This window comes from Grammomys surdaster, unplaced genomic scaffold (assembly GCF_004785775.1).
Source record: "Grammomys surdaster isolate TR1022 unplaced genomic scaffold, NIH_TR_1.0 166, whole genome shotgun sequence".
Lineage (NCBI taxonomy): Eukaryota > Metazoa > Chordata > Mammalia > Rodentia > Muridae > Grammomys > Grammomys surdaster.
Genome location: NW_021604614.1, coordinates 1,102,979 through 1,118,569, shown reverse-complemented (window position 1 = coordinate 1,118,569; position 15,591 = coordinate 1,102,979). Strand labels below are relative to the sequence as shown.

General features: G+C 47.8%; 1 protein-coding gene across 1 annotated transcript; it reads left to right on the top strand.

Moving 5' to 3' along the window:
* Nucleotides 1–2,554: 2,554 nt before the first annotated feature.
* Nucleotides 2,555–11,524, top strand: Zp3 (zona pellucida glycoprotein 3). The gene is made up of 8 exons (XM_028766239.1): nucleotides 2,555–2,886; nucleotides 4,930–5,048; nucleotides 6,567–6,670; nucleotides 6,751–6,934; nucleotides 8,731–8,848; nucleotides 10,053–10,144; nucleotides 10,251–10,384; nucleotides 11,303–11,524. Exons 1-8 carry the CDS (start codon nucleotides 2,578–2,580, stop codon nucleotides 11,512–11,514), a joined length of 1,272 nt encoding a protein of 423 aa, XP_028622072.1. The 5' UTR covers nucleotides 2,555–2,577; the 3' UTR covers nucleotides 11,515–11,524.
* The last annotated feature ends 4,067 nt before the right edge of the window (nucleotides 11,525–15,591 follow it).

Here is a 15,591-nt window from a genome sequence, read left to right as displayed (position 1 = left end):
AGTTCAATCCCCAGACTCCACATAATATAGAAAATCCAGGCACTCCTTTAATCCTAGCCCTTGAAAGGCAGAGGCAGGTGGATCTTTGCGAGTTTGAGGCCAGCCTGATCTACATAGTGAATGCCAGGACAGCCAGGGCTATGTAGAGACTTTGTCTCAAACAAAACAAAACAAAACACAAAAAACAAAACCCAAACCAAAAATCAACAAGAAAAACAACGACAAAATCTTGTTAGAATAATGAAAAGTTTCCCCCTTGCATATATGCCCAAGTATCACATTCCTAAGACTGGGGTTGCAGACAGTTGTGAACTACCCTGTGGGCACTGAGAATAGAACCTGGGTCCTCTGCAATAGCAACAGTTTCTCTAACCACTGAGCCATGTCTCTAACCTTTAAGTATTTGTATGTGTGCCTGCATAAGTTTATGTGCGTCTTGTACCTGCTGGGACTGGAGTTACAGATGGTTCTGAGCTGCCAAGTGGATGCTGGGGACCAGACCAAGGTTATCTAGGATCATCCAACCTTCTAACTACTGACCCATCTCTCCTGCCCCTTCCTTTGTGTAGCCCTGGCTTTCCTGGAACTCACTCTGTAAACCAGGCTGGCCTCGAACTCAGGTCCATTTGCCCCTGCTTCCAAGTGCTGGGATTAGAGGCCCTTGCTATCTGCTGCCGACACCACTACCCAGCTATTTCACTTTAAAGGGTTATTTATGTGTGTGTGTGTGTGTGTGCGCGTGTGTGTCTGTGTGTTAGTGTATGACATGTGCGAACGAATGTTTGAGGAGGCTGGGAGAGGTCAAATCCCCTGTAACTGGAGTTGCAGGTGGTTTGTAAGCCACCCTTTGCCGGGCAGTGGTGGTGCATGCCTTTAATCCCAGCACTTGGGAGGTAGAGGCAGGTGGATTTCTGAGTTCGAGGCCAGCCTGGTCTACAGAGTGAGTTCCAGGGCAGCCAGGGCTACACAGAGAAACCCTGTCTCGAAAAACCAAGAAAAAAAATAAAGTAAAATAAAATTATGATAAATAAGTGGGGAGGGGTGTGTGGCAGCAACTCACACCTTTAACCCCAGCACTCAGTGAGTTCAAGGCCAGCCTGGTCCATACAGTGACTTCCAGAAATACACACAGAGAAACCCTGTCTCGAAAAACAAACAAAATAAAAAATATGATGAATAAATGAAATAGACAAATAAATGAATTTAATTTGCTTTGACTGACAGTTTACTCCTAGGGTAAAGCTGTTGAATTAGGTCTCAGGCACAAATATTTTCTCTTGAGACCTAATTAATGCCTCTTTAGTCTTTACTTGGCAGGAATCCCTAGCTGTTTCGAAGAATCCCTGCATCTTCCAACGTCTCTCCAAGGCCCCCTCCGGCCTGTAATGACACTGAGCCCGGAGCCCTGAGTTTCCAGCATCCAGCAGTACAGCTCTGACACAAGACAGGAATAGGGAGGAAGTGTAAAGTTATAGCCAACCAGGCTTTATTTATTTATTTACTTTTAAAATGTATTTATTTTATATATGTAGGCACATTAGAGCTGTCTTCAGACACACCAGAAGAGGCCATTGGATCCCAGTACAGATGGCTGTGAGCCACCATGTGGTTGTTGGGAATTGAACTCAGGCCCTTTGGAAGAGCAGTCAGTGCTCTCAACCACTGACCCACGTTTCCAGTCCCTAACCAGGCCTTAGTGTGCTAAGTTCAGGCTCCGTGGCTCAGACCTCTCATCACAGGTTGAGGCCAGAAGACTGTGAAGTTCTGGCTTACCAAGCCACAGAGTGAGTTCAAGGCCAGGAGGAGCAACTTAATAAAACTATCTCAAAATAGAAAAGGAAGGAAGGGAAGGAAGGCAGACAGGCAGACAGACAGACTGGGGTTAAAGCTTAGAGCACCTGCTCAGAATCCCCCTGTAAGGGGCTAGGGGCCTGACTCCATGGTAGAACGCTTAGCTAGCATTCAGGAAGCCCAGTGTTTTCCTCAGGGAAAAGAATGAAAACCTGAGTAGGGGCTCCATGTGACACAGGCCTTTAATCCCAGCATAGACTTTTGATCTCTGGAGGCAGCGGTAGGCAGATCCCTTGAGTTTGAGGGCAGCCTGGTTTACAGATGGAGCAAGTTCCAGGACAGCCAGGGCTACACAGAGAAAAACCCTGCCTTAAAAAAGCCAAAACCCAAACTCAAACCCAAACCCAAACCCAAACCCAAACCCAAACCCAAACCCAAACGCAAACCCAAACCCACCAACCAAAACAACACAAAAAACAAAAACCCAAAACAAAAAAAACCTAAACAAACAAAACAACAACAAAACCCCCAACTAACCAACCAACCAACCAAATAAAAACCTTGAATGAAATCACCTGGGGTATCTTTACAACTGTAACCCAGATTCTGATCGTTGGTCCAGATGAGGTTTAGGCCACAGGTCTAATTCTGTGTTGATGATGGGCTCCACCCGAGATCGAGGGAAGCAGAGGGAATTCAGGTGGGAGGGTGGGCCATGCAGTAATATAAGAACACCGGGTAGTGTCAGCCCCTTACTCTGCCCCCAGCGGTACTCCAGGCAGCACTATGGCGCCAAGCTATCTACTCTTCCTTTGTCTCCTGCTGTGCGGAGGCCCGGAGCTGTGCTATCCCCAGACTCTGTGGCTTTTGCCAGGTGGAACTCCCACCCCAGTAGGGTCCTCATCACCCGTGGAGGTGAAGTGTCTGGAAGCTGAGCTAGTGGTGACTGTCAGTAGAGACCTTTTTGGCACGGGGAAGCTCGTGCAGCCCGGGGACCTCACCCTTGGCTCAGAAGGCTGTCAGCCCCGCGTATCCGTGGATAATGACGTGGTCAGGTTCAACGCCCAGTTGCATGAGTGCAGCAGCAGGGTACAGGTGAGGCATGCCATCCTTCGGCCTGCTTAGGGGATGGATGCTGGGAGGTGGTCTGGTGATGGAGCTGTTGAGGGATGGGGTTGTCTCCTTTCACTGTGGTTCGGGAGTAGTTATTGAAGGAAGATGGCGCCCGGGCTGGGTGCTGGGTGAGGCACCAGGGGATCTCAGGCTCTGCTGGAAGCTGGTGAATGGAGGGAGTAGCTGTGCTCTTGGGACCACTCTGATTCACTTTTTTTCCCCTTCCTGGCTTTTGTTTTTCCAAGATAAGGTTTCACTGTGAAGCCCCTGGCTGTCCTGGAACTCAGATCCCCTTGCCTCCTGAGTGCTAGGTTCTTAGGACTCTTGACGTCTCCTGAAGATCTGAGGTCCCTCCCCACGAACAGACTAGACGGATGATGGGACTCAATGTCGGAGAGGGATGCAGAGGACAGCTCAGACACTTGTCAGAAGCATTAAAAATCCCTCAAAAACCATGCCTGGTTAACACGTGTGCAAAATTCCAGCACGTGGGAAGTAGAGGCAGGAGAATTGGAGTTTAAGGACAGCCTTGGCTACATAAAAGACTGTACAAAAACAAAACAAAAACAATAACGACCTGGACCTAATCTCTGATAGAGAAAAAAATCAATTACCAATGGCAGGGATTGAATTTAGGGCCTTGCACGTTCATGACAACAACTCTACCGACGAGCTACATGCGCCCTGAACTTGGGTTTTTGAGAGAGGGTCTTGTAGAAATAACCCCAGCCTTTGCTTCTCCTGGTGCTGGGTTTACAGGGGTGCACCACCATGCCCGGAAGCCTTGAGCTAAAAGACATATGGGGCAGAGGACATTATGAAAGTCTTTTATTAACATGAAGACCTTAAGCATTTCAACTGGGTTGCAGACAGAGCTCAGTTGGTAGTGTGCTCGTCTAGCAAGCATGAGACACTTGAGTCTGAGCCTCTGTACCACAAAACTCTAGGATATGGTGATAGGTGCCTGCAGTCCAGCACTGGGGAGGCAGAGACCGTAGAATTAGGAGTCCGAGGTCATCCTGGATCACATAGCATCTTGGATTACAAGCTTGAGAGCCTGAGAGGCAGGAAGGCTTGTTTTATAAAAGGTTCGACTGTGGTGGGTAGAGTGGTAGGGCCAAGCAGATGACCAGGCACAGGTGAACCCTGGCTAAGCCCAACTGGAGTTTGCCTAGTTCCTCACCTGATCTCAATCGCTCCCTCCACACCTCCCAGCCAGCTGTATATAATTCTGCCTTTATTGCACAGGGTCTAGAAATGTGCTAAAACATATATGGAAAGCCAAGGAGAGTGGGGCTGGGGCGGGGGGATGATTCCCCACAGCTGTAGGGAAGTTGTCATCTATGCCAGGGTGAGTTTTCCTGGGGTAGCTGCTGTGGAGGTCACCCACACTTAGTGCATAAGCCCAGTAAACGCATAGGTATCCTGAGGTAGAACTTGGTGGAGTCCTAAACACTGGTTTCTAATTCAAAAGTAATCCTCTCTTTGGAGAGGCTGAGGCAGGAGGATTGTTGAGTTTGAGGCCAACCTGGGCCCAACCTATTTCACAAAACTAATAGCAGCTGTTAAACTTTTTTTGTTTTGTTTTGAAACAGGGTTTCTCTATGTGGCCCTGGCTGTCCTGGAACTCTCTGTCGACCAGGCTGGCCTCGAACTCAGATCTGTCTGCCTCTGCCTACCAAGTACTGAGATTAGAGATGTGCCCCCACTGCCCGGCTACTGTTCAACTTTTTAAAAAGCTTTATGATTTATATGTGTGGGTGTTTTGCTTGTAGGTATGTGCATCATACACAGTTAATGGACAGTTGTGACTCACTATGTGAGGGCTGGAATTGAATGTGCTTGTAATCACTTGGCATGCCCTCTGTAACCCAGCTCATTAACTCTTTACTGGCCAGCAGAGGGCAGGTTGACCTGAGCCTTGTCTGCCTTCCTGGGCTAGATTCCCTGTACCCTCCCATGGGCCAAGCAAGCATCCACAGGGTATGTGGTTTGGATCTGATTAACACTATACCTTTGTTTCAGGTGACAGAGGATGCCCTGGTGTATAGCACCTTCCTGCTCCACGACCCTCGCCCTGTGGGTGGCCTGTCTATCCTGAGGACTAACCGTGTGGAGGTGCCCATTGAGTGCCGATACCCCAGGTCAGTGTGGGATGCACTGCTGGGTTCCTGGGTTTGAATATGGCTGTCTTCAGGTAGGATGTTTGCAGCCTGGCCGTGGTGGCACACGCCTTTAATCCCAGCACTTGGGAGGCAGAGGCAGGCGGATTTCTGAGTTCGAGGCCAGCCTGGTCTACAGAGTGAGTTCAGGACAGCCAGGGCTACACAGAGAAACCCTGTCTTGAAAAACAACAACAAGTAGGATGTTTGCTCTAACAAGGACAACTTTTTTTTTTCCAGCTGTGCTGATTATTGTCCCCTGTGTGGATGGTTAGGCAGCCTGCTGGGGGAAAGTCTGAGGCCAGGTCTGTATTAAGGAACTGGTTGCCTTTTGGAGGATGAGAGAGATGAAATTGGGACAGGATTCTATGAAGCCCAGGCTCAAATTGAGATCCTTCTTCCTCCACCTCCTAAATGCTGGGTTCTGCTAGCAGATCTGGCTTTGTTTCAGATCTTTTCACTGGATGAACTGGAATTGTATAGCCTAGCTGGCCTTGAACTTGGTGATATACCTCAACCTCTCAAGTGCTGGGATTAAAGGTGTTCACCACCACTGCCTGGCTCAAACAACTTGTTAGGTGAACTCTATAGGTGACACTCTCTTGTCACAGACTTGAACATACCTGGCTGTATTACAGTCTGGCCATGACTCTGCCCTAATCTTCTGCATCAGCGTCTCCAGCTCTGGGACTACAGGTGTGGGTCGGTATGCCCAGCTTGGACATCGTCTTGGGGCTCTAGACTGGGAGAATTCATTGTGTCTGATCCTTTTAATGCTTGTTTTTTTTTTTTTGAGGCTGTCTTAACTATGTAGACAGAGCTGCCCTCATACTCACAGTGATCCCCCTGCCTCTTCCTTTCTGGAGTGCTGGGATGATAGGCCTGTACCATGATTATCCAGGGGGAGGGCTTTTGGCTTTGTTCACTGGTTTTTTTTTTTTTTTTTTTTTTTTTTTTTTTGAAGGGGTTTAAAAAAAAATACTTTATGCTTGGTTAACATGGCAGTTGCTTTGTAGACCAGGGTGGCTTTTGAACTTCCTCCTGCTTGGACCTTCTGAGTACTGGGACTACAGGCATGGTCTATGATGCGCTGGGGATGGAGTGTATGCTGGGCTAGCTCTCTGTCAACCATGTCCCCCGCCCACCCGCCCTTTTTCTAATGGAGTCAGAATGGGACGCTCCTGATCTTGCCTCAGCCTCCCGGGAGCTCTGCCACTTCTGGCTTCTGTTTGCTTTTCACCTGGGCTTACGTTGATACAGACCTGATTTCAGTGTACTAATGGAGCTTCTACCTTCAGCCCTGTTTGTCCATGCTTCGGTGTCTGTCCCCATGGCTGGAATGTCTGGTTGCTGTGAGGTGGGTTACGGAACCGGCCCAGCCTTTGGGGACCTTGGCCCAGCTACCGAGTTTATCCATCTCTGAGATGTCTGTAACAGGTTAGGGATATGATACTGTCCCAAAGCCCACACAAACTTCGCTGGGATGGGTTTTTCTCATAGGCAGGGCAATGTGAGCAGCCACCCAATCCGGCCCACCTGGGTTCCCTTCAGAGCCACTGTGTCCTCGGAGGAGAAACTGGCTTTCTCTCTTCGCCTGATGGAGGGTGAGTCAGGGCTGGAGGTGTTGGCTGGGGCAATGCAGATGCCTCTAGGCTGTTTCTAGCCCCTCTCTGTGCCCCTTCAGAGAACTGGAAAACTGAGAAGCCATCTCCCACCTTCCACCTGGGAGAGGTGGCTCACCTCCAGGCAGAAGTCCAGACCGGAAGCCACCCACCGCTGCAGTTGTTTGTGGACTACTGTGTGGCCACGCCTTCATCTTCGCTGGACCCGAACTCCTCCCCCTATCACTTCGTAGTGGATTTCCATGGGTGAGGCCTGGCCTGTTTTCTAGAGTCATTTTTATTGTCCTTTGGTTTAAGTATCTTATTAGCCTATATTAACAAATGAATTGGGTATGTTATGAGATTTTCATATGTATGCATTTTGGTCAGATTAACCCCCTTTATCTTTTGCTTACTTTCCAGTTGATCCCTCTTTCTCTTCAAAGTTCCTTCTACTTTGTCAAAAACGAAACAAAACAAAACAAAACTTTGTCTGGGTCCTTTGAGTGTTGGGAATACAAGTGTGAGCCACTCTATCTGATGCAACTGCTAATCTTGGTTCTGAACTTGACCCACTTGGAAAGAGGGAGCCTCAACTGAAGTAACTCTGCAGGCATTTTCTGAATTACTAATTGAGGTAGGAGGAGCCAGCCTACTGGAGCAGGTAGGCCTGGGCTATGTGAGAAATGTAACCAAGAGGCTGGCTCAGCAGTTAAGAGCTCTGGCTGCTCTTCTGGAGGACCAGGGTTCACCCCCAGCACTTGCTCAATCCCCAGACAGCTCACAACTGTCTGTAACTGCAGTTCCAGGGGATCCAACACACACGCAGGCAAAACATCAATGCACAAAAAATAAACTCATTTAAAAAAATGTAGCTTGACTCCTTTAATCCCAGCACTTGGGAGGCAGAGGAAGGCGGATTTCTGAGTTCGAGGCCAGCCTATAGAGTAAGTTCCAGGACAGCCAAGGCTATTCAGAGAAACCCTGTCTTGAAAAACCAACAACAACAACAAAAAAGTAACTTGAGCCTCTTCTGGGGACGGTGCTTAGAGGCAGTCAGGATGGTCCAGTGTTTGACATGGGCTTTTCTACAACACAGCCTCTAACAAAACTAGGCTGTCTGCAACCCCAGCAACAGGACTGTTTACCCTCACATGGTTGTGAAAGCACCTAAATCAGTGTGTGTGGCATGTGCCCAGGCAGACTGCGAGGGGTACGTGCTGTGAGACCCAAGTCCTTATGAGATTGTCTAAGGCAAAGAAGCATGTCAGCAGGGCCTACGGTGGGTCCATGTGCACCAAGTGTGTCCGCGACAGGATCAAGTGGGCTTTCCTTACCGAGGAGGAGAAAATCATTGTGAAAGTGTTGAAGGCACAAGCACAGAGTCAGAAAGCAAAATAAATATGCATCTTTTTTAAGTAATAAAAATAAAGACTTGGGGAAAAATGTAACTTGAGTTAGCCTTAAGTTGCTTTCCTTCTGGACTGTGCTTTAGTTCCCGATCTAGGCCCCTGGAGTTTCTGCCTTGATTTTCAACAGAGAGAAACTGCAACCTGTAAGCCAAGGGTTTCCCCACAAGTTGCTATTGGTCAGGGTTTTTTTGGTAGTTGTTTGTTCTTTTCTTTCTTTCTTTCTTTTTTTTTTTTTTGGTTTTTCGAGACAGGGTTTCTCTGTGTAGCTCTGGCTGTCCTGGAACTAGCTCTGTAGACCAGGCTGGCCTGGAACTCAGAAATCCGCCTGTCTCTGCCTCTCAAGTGCTGGGATTAAAGGTGTGCGCCACCACCGCCCGGCCGGTGGTTGTTTTTTCAAGACAGGGTTTCTTTGTGTAGCCTTGATTCTCTGGGAACTTACTCTGTAGACCAGGCTGGTCTCAAACTCACAGATCTGCCTGCCTCTGCCTCCTAAGTGCTGCTGGGATTAAAGGCAAGCACCATCACCAGCCAGCTGCTATTAGTCAATTTTTAAATCGCAGCAACAGAAAGCAAACTAAGATACCTGGCTTCCGGTCCCCTTGGGTAATGCGATAGCCTTAGCTGTTTATTCTTCACCTCTTCTCTTCCAAGTTGCCTTGTGGATGGTCTATCTGAGAGCTTTTCGGCATTTCAAGCCCCTAGACCTCGGCCAGAGACGCTCCAGTTCATGGTGGATGTATTCCATTTCGCCAACAGCTCCAGAAATACGGTAATGACTTTTTCCCACAGCCGAGCATAAGCCTAGACCTCTAGTTTGTCTTAATACTCCTGCCATTCCTACACTTGCTTCCTTTAAGCAAATGGCTTACCCTGGAGGAACACTCAGAGAGGCCCTCCCAGGTCAGGGTTTGGTGCTCCTTAACCCTGAGAGCTGGGTAAAATGAGCTGGAGAGAGTGCTTTAGTGGTTAAAGAGTACTGACTGCTCTTTCAGAGGGCTGGACCCCACATGGTGGCTCACAGCCACCTGTAACTCCAGTTCTAAGGGATCCAGTGCTCTTTTGGTGTCTTTAAGCACTAGGCATGCATGTAGCACATGGATGTACATGCAGGCAGAACACACAGTAATAAAATTTTTAAAAAGCTAAACGGCTAGCACACATACAGTAATAATAACAAAAGCTAAACGGCTGGCACACATACGGTACTATTACTACTGCTAGCAGCTAAATAGCTGACCATGCATACTATTAATGTCAGCCCTCCAGAGGTAGAGGCAGGTGGATCTGAGTTCAAGGCCAGCCAAGGCAACATAGTGAGACTCTGTTTCTCCCCACCCCCAGAGCCCCCAAAACAACAAAAGTCCCAAAGCTGAGGGGGTGACTCAACAGCTAAGAGCTCCTATGGAGGACTGGATTTAGTTCCCAGGACCCGCTGTGCTTGGGCTATGAGGGAGGTCTCAAAAGTGAAAGTTAAGCCGTGCCGGAGCTCTGTAGTAGTGCTTGTGTAGACAGACAGTCTCTAGGCTCGATCCCCAGCTTGTGTAGACAGACAAGGCTTCTAGGCTCAATCCCCAGCACCATAAACAGGAACCAGGCCAAGAGTTAAATCTTAATTAAGCTGTTTCATTTTGTTTTTTTTGTTTTTTTTGTTTTTTTCTGAGACAGGGTCTTATATGTATCCTGGTCAGCCTGGAGCTAAAGTATGTAGATTAGGCTGGCCTTGAACTCGGAGATTCTTCTACCTCTGCTGGGACTAAAGGCGGGCACGACCACTACCTAGGTTTGTTTGAGGCAGGATCTCACTTTATGGCTATGGGTGGCCTGAAACTTTCATTATAGTCCAGGCTGGCCTTGAACTCGGATCTGCCTGCCCTGCTTCTTGAATGCTGTGCCATCACATCTGGCTCCCTGCAAAAATCTTCAAAGAGCGTCCACACCTCTTCAAACTGAGCCTGCTCACAATTCTCTTTCAGCTCTACATCACCTGCCATCTCAAAGTCGCTCCAGCTAACCAGATCCCCGATAAGCTCAACAAAGCCTGTTCATTCAACAAGACTTCCCAGAGGTGAGGAGACCCAGAGGCTACTCACCTGTTTCTCTTCAATTATACAATGGCAAACATCTTCCTGTCTTATCTGAACCTAAGTTAAGCCTTTTGTCTTGTTACTCAGTTGGTCGCCAGTAGAGGGCGATGCTGACATCTGTGATTGCTGCAGCCATGGCAACTGTAGTAATTCAAGCTCGTCGCCACAGATCCATAAACCCCACCAGTGGTCCAAGCTAGTTTCTCGAAACCGCAGGCACGGTATGTCGTGGGCATGGGACACTTATTCCTCTTCAAGACATCTGCTATCACTCCCTTTTCTTCCACTGAGATGGTTGACTTAGGGAATGTCTTCTGGGTCTGATGTTGAATCTCAGGAGGGAGGTGCTGAGTATCTTTTCCCAGTGACTTGTGGGATAGTTCTGTCAATTCTTAGATTCTCTCAAGACATTATAGGGTAGAAGAGAGAATATGTGGATGATCAGGTGATGCCTTATTCAATCCACTGAGGCACAGAAAATTTTGAATCCTTGGGAATTGGACTCCACTTGAGAGCTGACAGTAGCTTACATCTGTCATCTCAGTCCTGGGGATGCTAAGACGAGCAAAATCACAGTTCAAGGATGCCCTAGGTTACATAGGGAAACCCTGTCTCAATAAACCAGACCTGAAAGGCTGGGAGAAACATTAAGTGGTAGAGCCCCTCCCTAGAGTCCCCCAGTGAGGGGCTGGGGGTGTGGCTCAGCGGTAGAGCCCCTGCCTAGAATCCCCCAGTGAGGGGCTGGGGGTATGGCTTAGTGGTAAAGCCCCTGCCTAGAATCCCCCAGTGAGGGGCTGGGGGCGTGGCTCAGTGGTAGAGCCCCTGCCTAGAATCCCCCAGTGAGGGGCTGGGGGCGAGGCTCAGTGGTAGAGCTCCTGCCTAGAATCCCTCAGAGAGGGGGTGGGGGCGTGGCTCAGTGGTAGAGCCCCTGCCTAGAATCCCCCAGTGAGGGGCTGGGGGCATGGCTCAGCAGTAGAGCCCCTGCCTAGAATCCCCCCCCCAACTCCCCAGAAGCACTGAGGGGCTTAGAAGTCTGATTCATCAGTAGGGTTCTTGCCTAACATGCTTGGGGACTTTGGTATGATTCTCTAGCACTAAGCACAAAACAAAACCCTTCTCCATGTTCTGGTCTTTCATAGTGACCGATGAAGCTGATGTCACTGTAGGGCCCCTGATATTCCTTGGAAAGGCAAATGACCAGGCTGTGGAAGGCTGGACCTCTTCTGCTCAAACCTCTGTGGCTCTTGGGTTAGGCCTGGCCACAGTGGCGTTCCTGACCCTGGCTGCTATTGTCCTTGGTGTCACCAGGAAGTGTCACACCTCTTCCCACCTTGTATCCCTTCCGCAATAAAAGAAGAAACAAGAAGAAACTCAGTTCTGAGTGTGGTTTAGTGCCTGTGTCTGAGATGGGGTGGGGTGGGATTGGTGGTGGTTGCATCAGGGCAGGGTGAGTGGATATCACATTGCACATGTGTGCTAATAGCATAATGCAGTAAGAACAGCTGGACCTCTTGTGAGCAGCCATCTAGATGGTTAGAAGCTAAGCTGGATTGTATGTGTGTAGACTTGTAGATCCTGCTTTGGACAGCTGTCCAGAAGTAGCTGTATGATGTGACTCCAGGGAGATGACTATGGAGATAGGAGCTGTTGAAAGAGCCAGGTAGGGCCAGCCAGACGGACTTCTATCTCTTAAGTGCTAGTATTATAAACCCGTGTCACCAATGACTCTTAGGTGTCTAAGTGTATACATAGAGCAAGATTGACTCTCTTGGTTTACTGAGGAAGGGAAGGCCTTGATACGCCAGTGTTGTCCAGAAATGTAACTGGTAGCAAAGGCTCGGGGAGGTGTCAAAGATAGACTAGATCAGGCTGGGGAAATGGCTCAGCTGGCAAAGGTATTTGTTGGCAGATCTCTTGAGTTTGAGGGAAGCCTGGTCTACAGAGTGAGTTCCAGGGCAGCTAGGGCTATCCAAAGAAACCTTGTCTTGAAGAAACAATAGCAACAAATGTATTTTTGGGGGGCAGTGTTTTTAGAGGTACTTGCTGTGAAGTATGGAGACCTGAGTTAGGTCCAAAGGACCCACATCATGGAGAATTGACTGCTCCAAGTTACTCTACGTCTGATCTCTCTATGTGACCCCCATATAAAAATACGTTGAAAAGAGTGTGTGACTCCCGGGGACATTCTGGGGATCATTTCTTTAATGAAACTCCATCTGTTCCTTGTCCTCGAGTTTCAGAGAGAACATGTCTTTCATTCAACTTTTTCATTTCCTCTTGGCAAAGAGGAAGTAGCTGTGTCTGGGGTACAGAGGAAGTTTGGCAAGGATTTGAGCTGCAGGTGGGGCCTGCTGATCTTTAGCTGACAAGCTGTCCCATCCCCAGTGTTTGAGAGGCAGAGGCAGATGGATCTTTGAATTTGTGTACAGAGTGAGTTCAGGACAGCCAGGGCTACACAGACAAACCTTATCCTAGAAAAACCAAAACCAAAAGGAAAATGGAGCATTATGGGTACACGGGAGAGGGTGGTGTCTCTGCTTTGCTATATGATCTCCCTTAACTGATGAGGAAGGTAGATTATGCTCACTCAGGGCCTGGCAGTGCGTTCCCAAGAGACACATCAAAGATGGCAAGGTAGTGATTAACCTGTCATCACTCAGAGATGAAATGTGTAACCTGGGCTAGCATGATGGCTCTGTGCTTGAGGACCTGAGTTCAATCCCTAGCTCCCATATGCCTGAAGGAAAAACCAGATTTGTGCAAGTTGTCTCACCTCCACATGTGTGCACACACAGAGAAAGGTCCTTTGTTTGGTCCTGTTTTGATACAGGGTTTCTCTGCATAGCCCTGGCTGTCCTGGAACTCACTCTATAGACCAGGCTGACATAAGAACTCAGAAATCCACCTACCTCTGCCTCCCAAGTGCTGAGATTAAAGGCATGCACCACCACTGCCCATCCTAGAACTCATTCTTATAGACCAGGCTGGCCTCAAACTCTGAGATCACTTGCCTCTACTTCTGAGTAGGCAGGAGGGTCAGGGGTTCAAATTCACTTTTATCTACACAGAGTTTGAGGTGAGTATGGGCCCTTCTGACCCCAAAGGGCCTTGGAAGGATACTGGCCGGCAGCTGAAAGTTATTGTGATATGTGTTGCCCAAACATCCTTTGTCTCTATTGTCGCTGGGAGCTTCCTACATTTGACTTTGTCCCAAAGGCCTCAAGCACAGCCTACAGAAACGCTTCAAGAGTGGGCTGAAAACTTTGCCCCTGTGCTTCATGGAAGCCAAGGGGAAAGGGAAGGTGAATGAAAATGAGTCATTAAAACATGGGAAATTGTCATATAGAAGATGAAAATGTCAAAAATCTTGTTTAAGCCTTAAAATCATATATATGTATCATTAGACTGAGTAAGTTGTATAACTATATACATACCTATATGCAAATATGTAAATATATAATGCATATATAATGTATATAATCTAAATTATAAAGAGGCCATGGGTTTGAAAAGAGAGAAGGAGAAGGTACTTGGGAAGGAAGGCAGGGGAATAAAGAATAAAAAGTGTTTAAAAAAGTCTTGTATAATTCATTGGCTTAGATATTAGAAAAATGGGCTGGAGGTGTGGCCAAGAGGTACCATCAAAGTAGTGAGAAGCCAATCCATGGGGCAGAGAGCAATTGCATTCTTACTGAGAAGAATGTAAAGACAGGGTGGGGTGTTTTCTCCACTTTTTTAGGATATTTGGCTGGGATGTGAATTCAGTTGACTTAAGGCAGATTTAGAAGAAAGAACACAGTTTTAATTATGTGCTTATGCACACAATTTAAAGTATGAGGCTAGAGGGGTGAAACAATCTGGTTACACAGTGAGGTCAGGGCCAGCCTGGCTACATAGAGAATGGTTGTCTTAAAAAAAAAAAGTGACTAGTTACACTCAAACTTTAGAGGTGAATTAAGTATGAACACAAGACCATCAAAAAGGTTTGCTCAGCAGATGAAGACACTTGTCACAGAGTCTCATGCCTTAGGTTCGATCCCAGGACGCATGTGGTGGCAGGAGAGAACTGAAGGACATATTCTCTGTCATCTATGTACATGCTATGGCATGACCCATCCTTGCACAAAGAATAACAAGAGTCTGTGAGTTCGTACTTGCAAAATGGAATCGGCAGACAGGAGTTCATTCAATGCTTGGCTGGGGATAATGGCTTGAGTTAGAAGAACGCTAATTAGCACGCAGGATGCCCTGGATCTCCCCATTCCTTATGCACCCCTCCCCACTACTGCATAAAGCTGGGACCAACAGCACACACCTGCAATCCCAGTGCTCAGAAGGTAAAGACAGGAAGATCAGTAGTCGTAGGCCATCTCTAAAGTCAGGCTAAGGCTATATTAACACCCTGTGTCCACAACAACAAAAAAAAAACCCCTACTTCCACTAATAAGAACTTATGTAGAGCTTTTGGGGACAGACGTGTTTTCCTTGGGGCTGTGAAGTTAAGGAGCTTTCTGGTTGTGTAAGTTATATGTGGGTCCTGGGTGGCTACCATCGGCACCAGGAAATGCCAGGTGCCACCCATTCATCAGAAATAATGAGCACAGCGGCTGCGTCTTATCAGACTGTCCCTCTGAAGAGTCAGAGGGAGACCAATTAGCAGAGGCAGGAAGCAACACAATTTTGTCTTTCCAAGCAAAACAGTAGCAAGCACTCTCGCTCCTCAGTGGCAGTGCTGAGGACAGGCCTCCACTTCTCTGGCTGTGCTCATCTTTTCTGCTGGGTGAGCTGGGAGCGGGCTCTGTGGAATTTTAAGGACTTCTTTTGCAAATCCAGGGTCTCCTACTACTCGCTAGGTAAGTGCTTGACCAGTGAGCCATGCCACCATAAGCCAAGGCTTAACGTTTTTTAATAGATTATTTTCTTATTTTAAAATTTAAAATCTACGTTTCTTTTTTTTTCTTTTTTCTTTTTTTTCGAAACAGGGTTTCTCTGTGTAGCCCTGGGTGTCCTGGAACTCACTCTGTAGACCAGGCTGGCCTCCAACTCAGAAATCCACCTGCCTCTGCCTCCCAAGTGCTGGGATTAAAGGCGTGCACCACCATCGCCCGACTAAGTCTCTTAAGTCCTTGCTTGTAAGCTCAGCAATTAGGAAGCAAAGGCAGGAGGTTCAGGAGTTTAAGGGCAGCCTAGACTACATAACAAATTGAAAGCCACTCTTAGGTACCTGTGACCCTGAACCCTCTCCACCCCTAAAAGGTGAATCTTACAGCTGGGGATTCATTAGTAGTAGAACACTTGCCTAATGTGCTTGCATTAACTTTGGTCCTCAACACCACAAAAAGAAAAATCAGGGGTTGGCAATATGGCTCAGAGGGTAAAGGCATTTGTTGACAAGCCTGACACCTTGAGTTCGATCTGTGGAACCCAC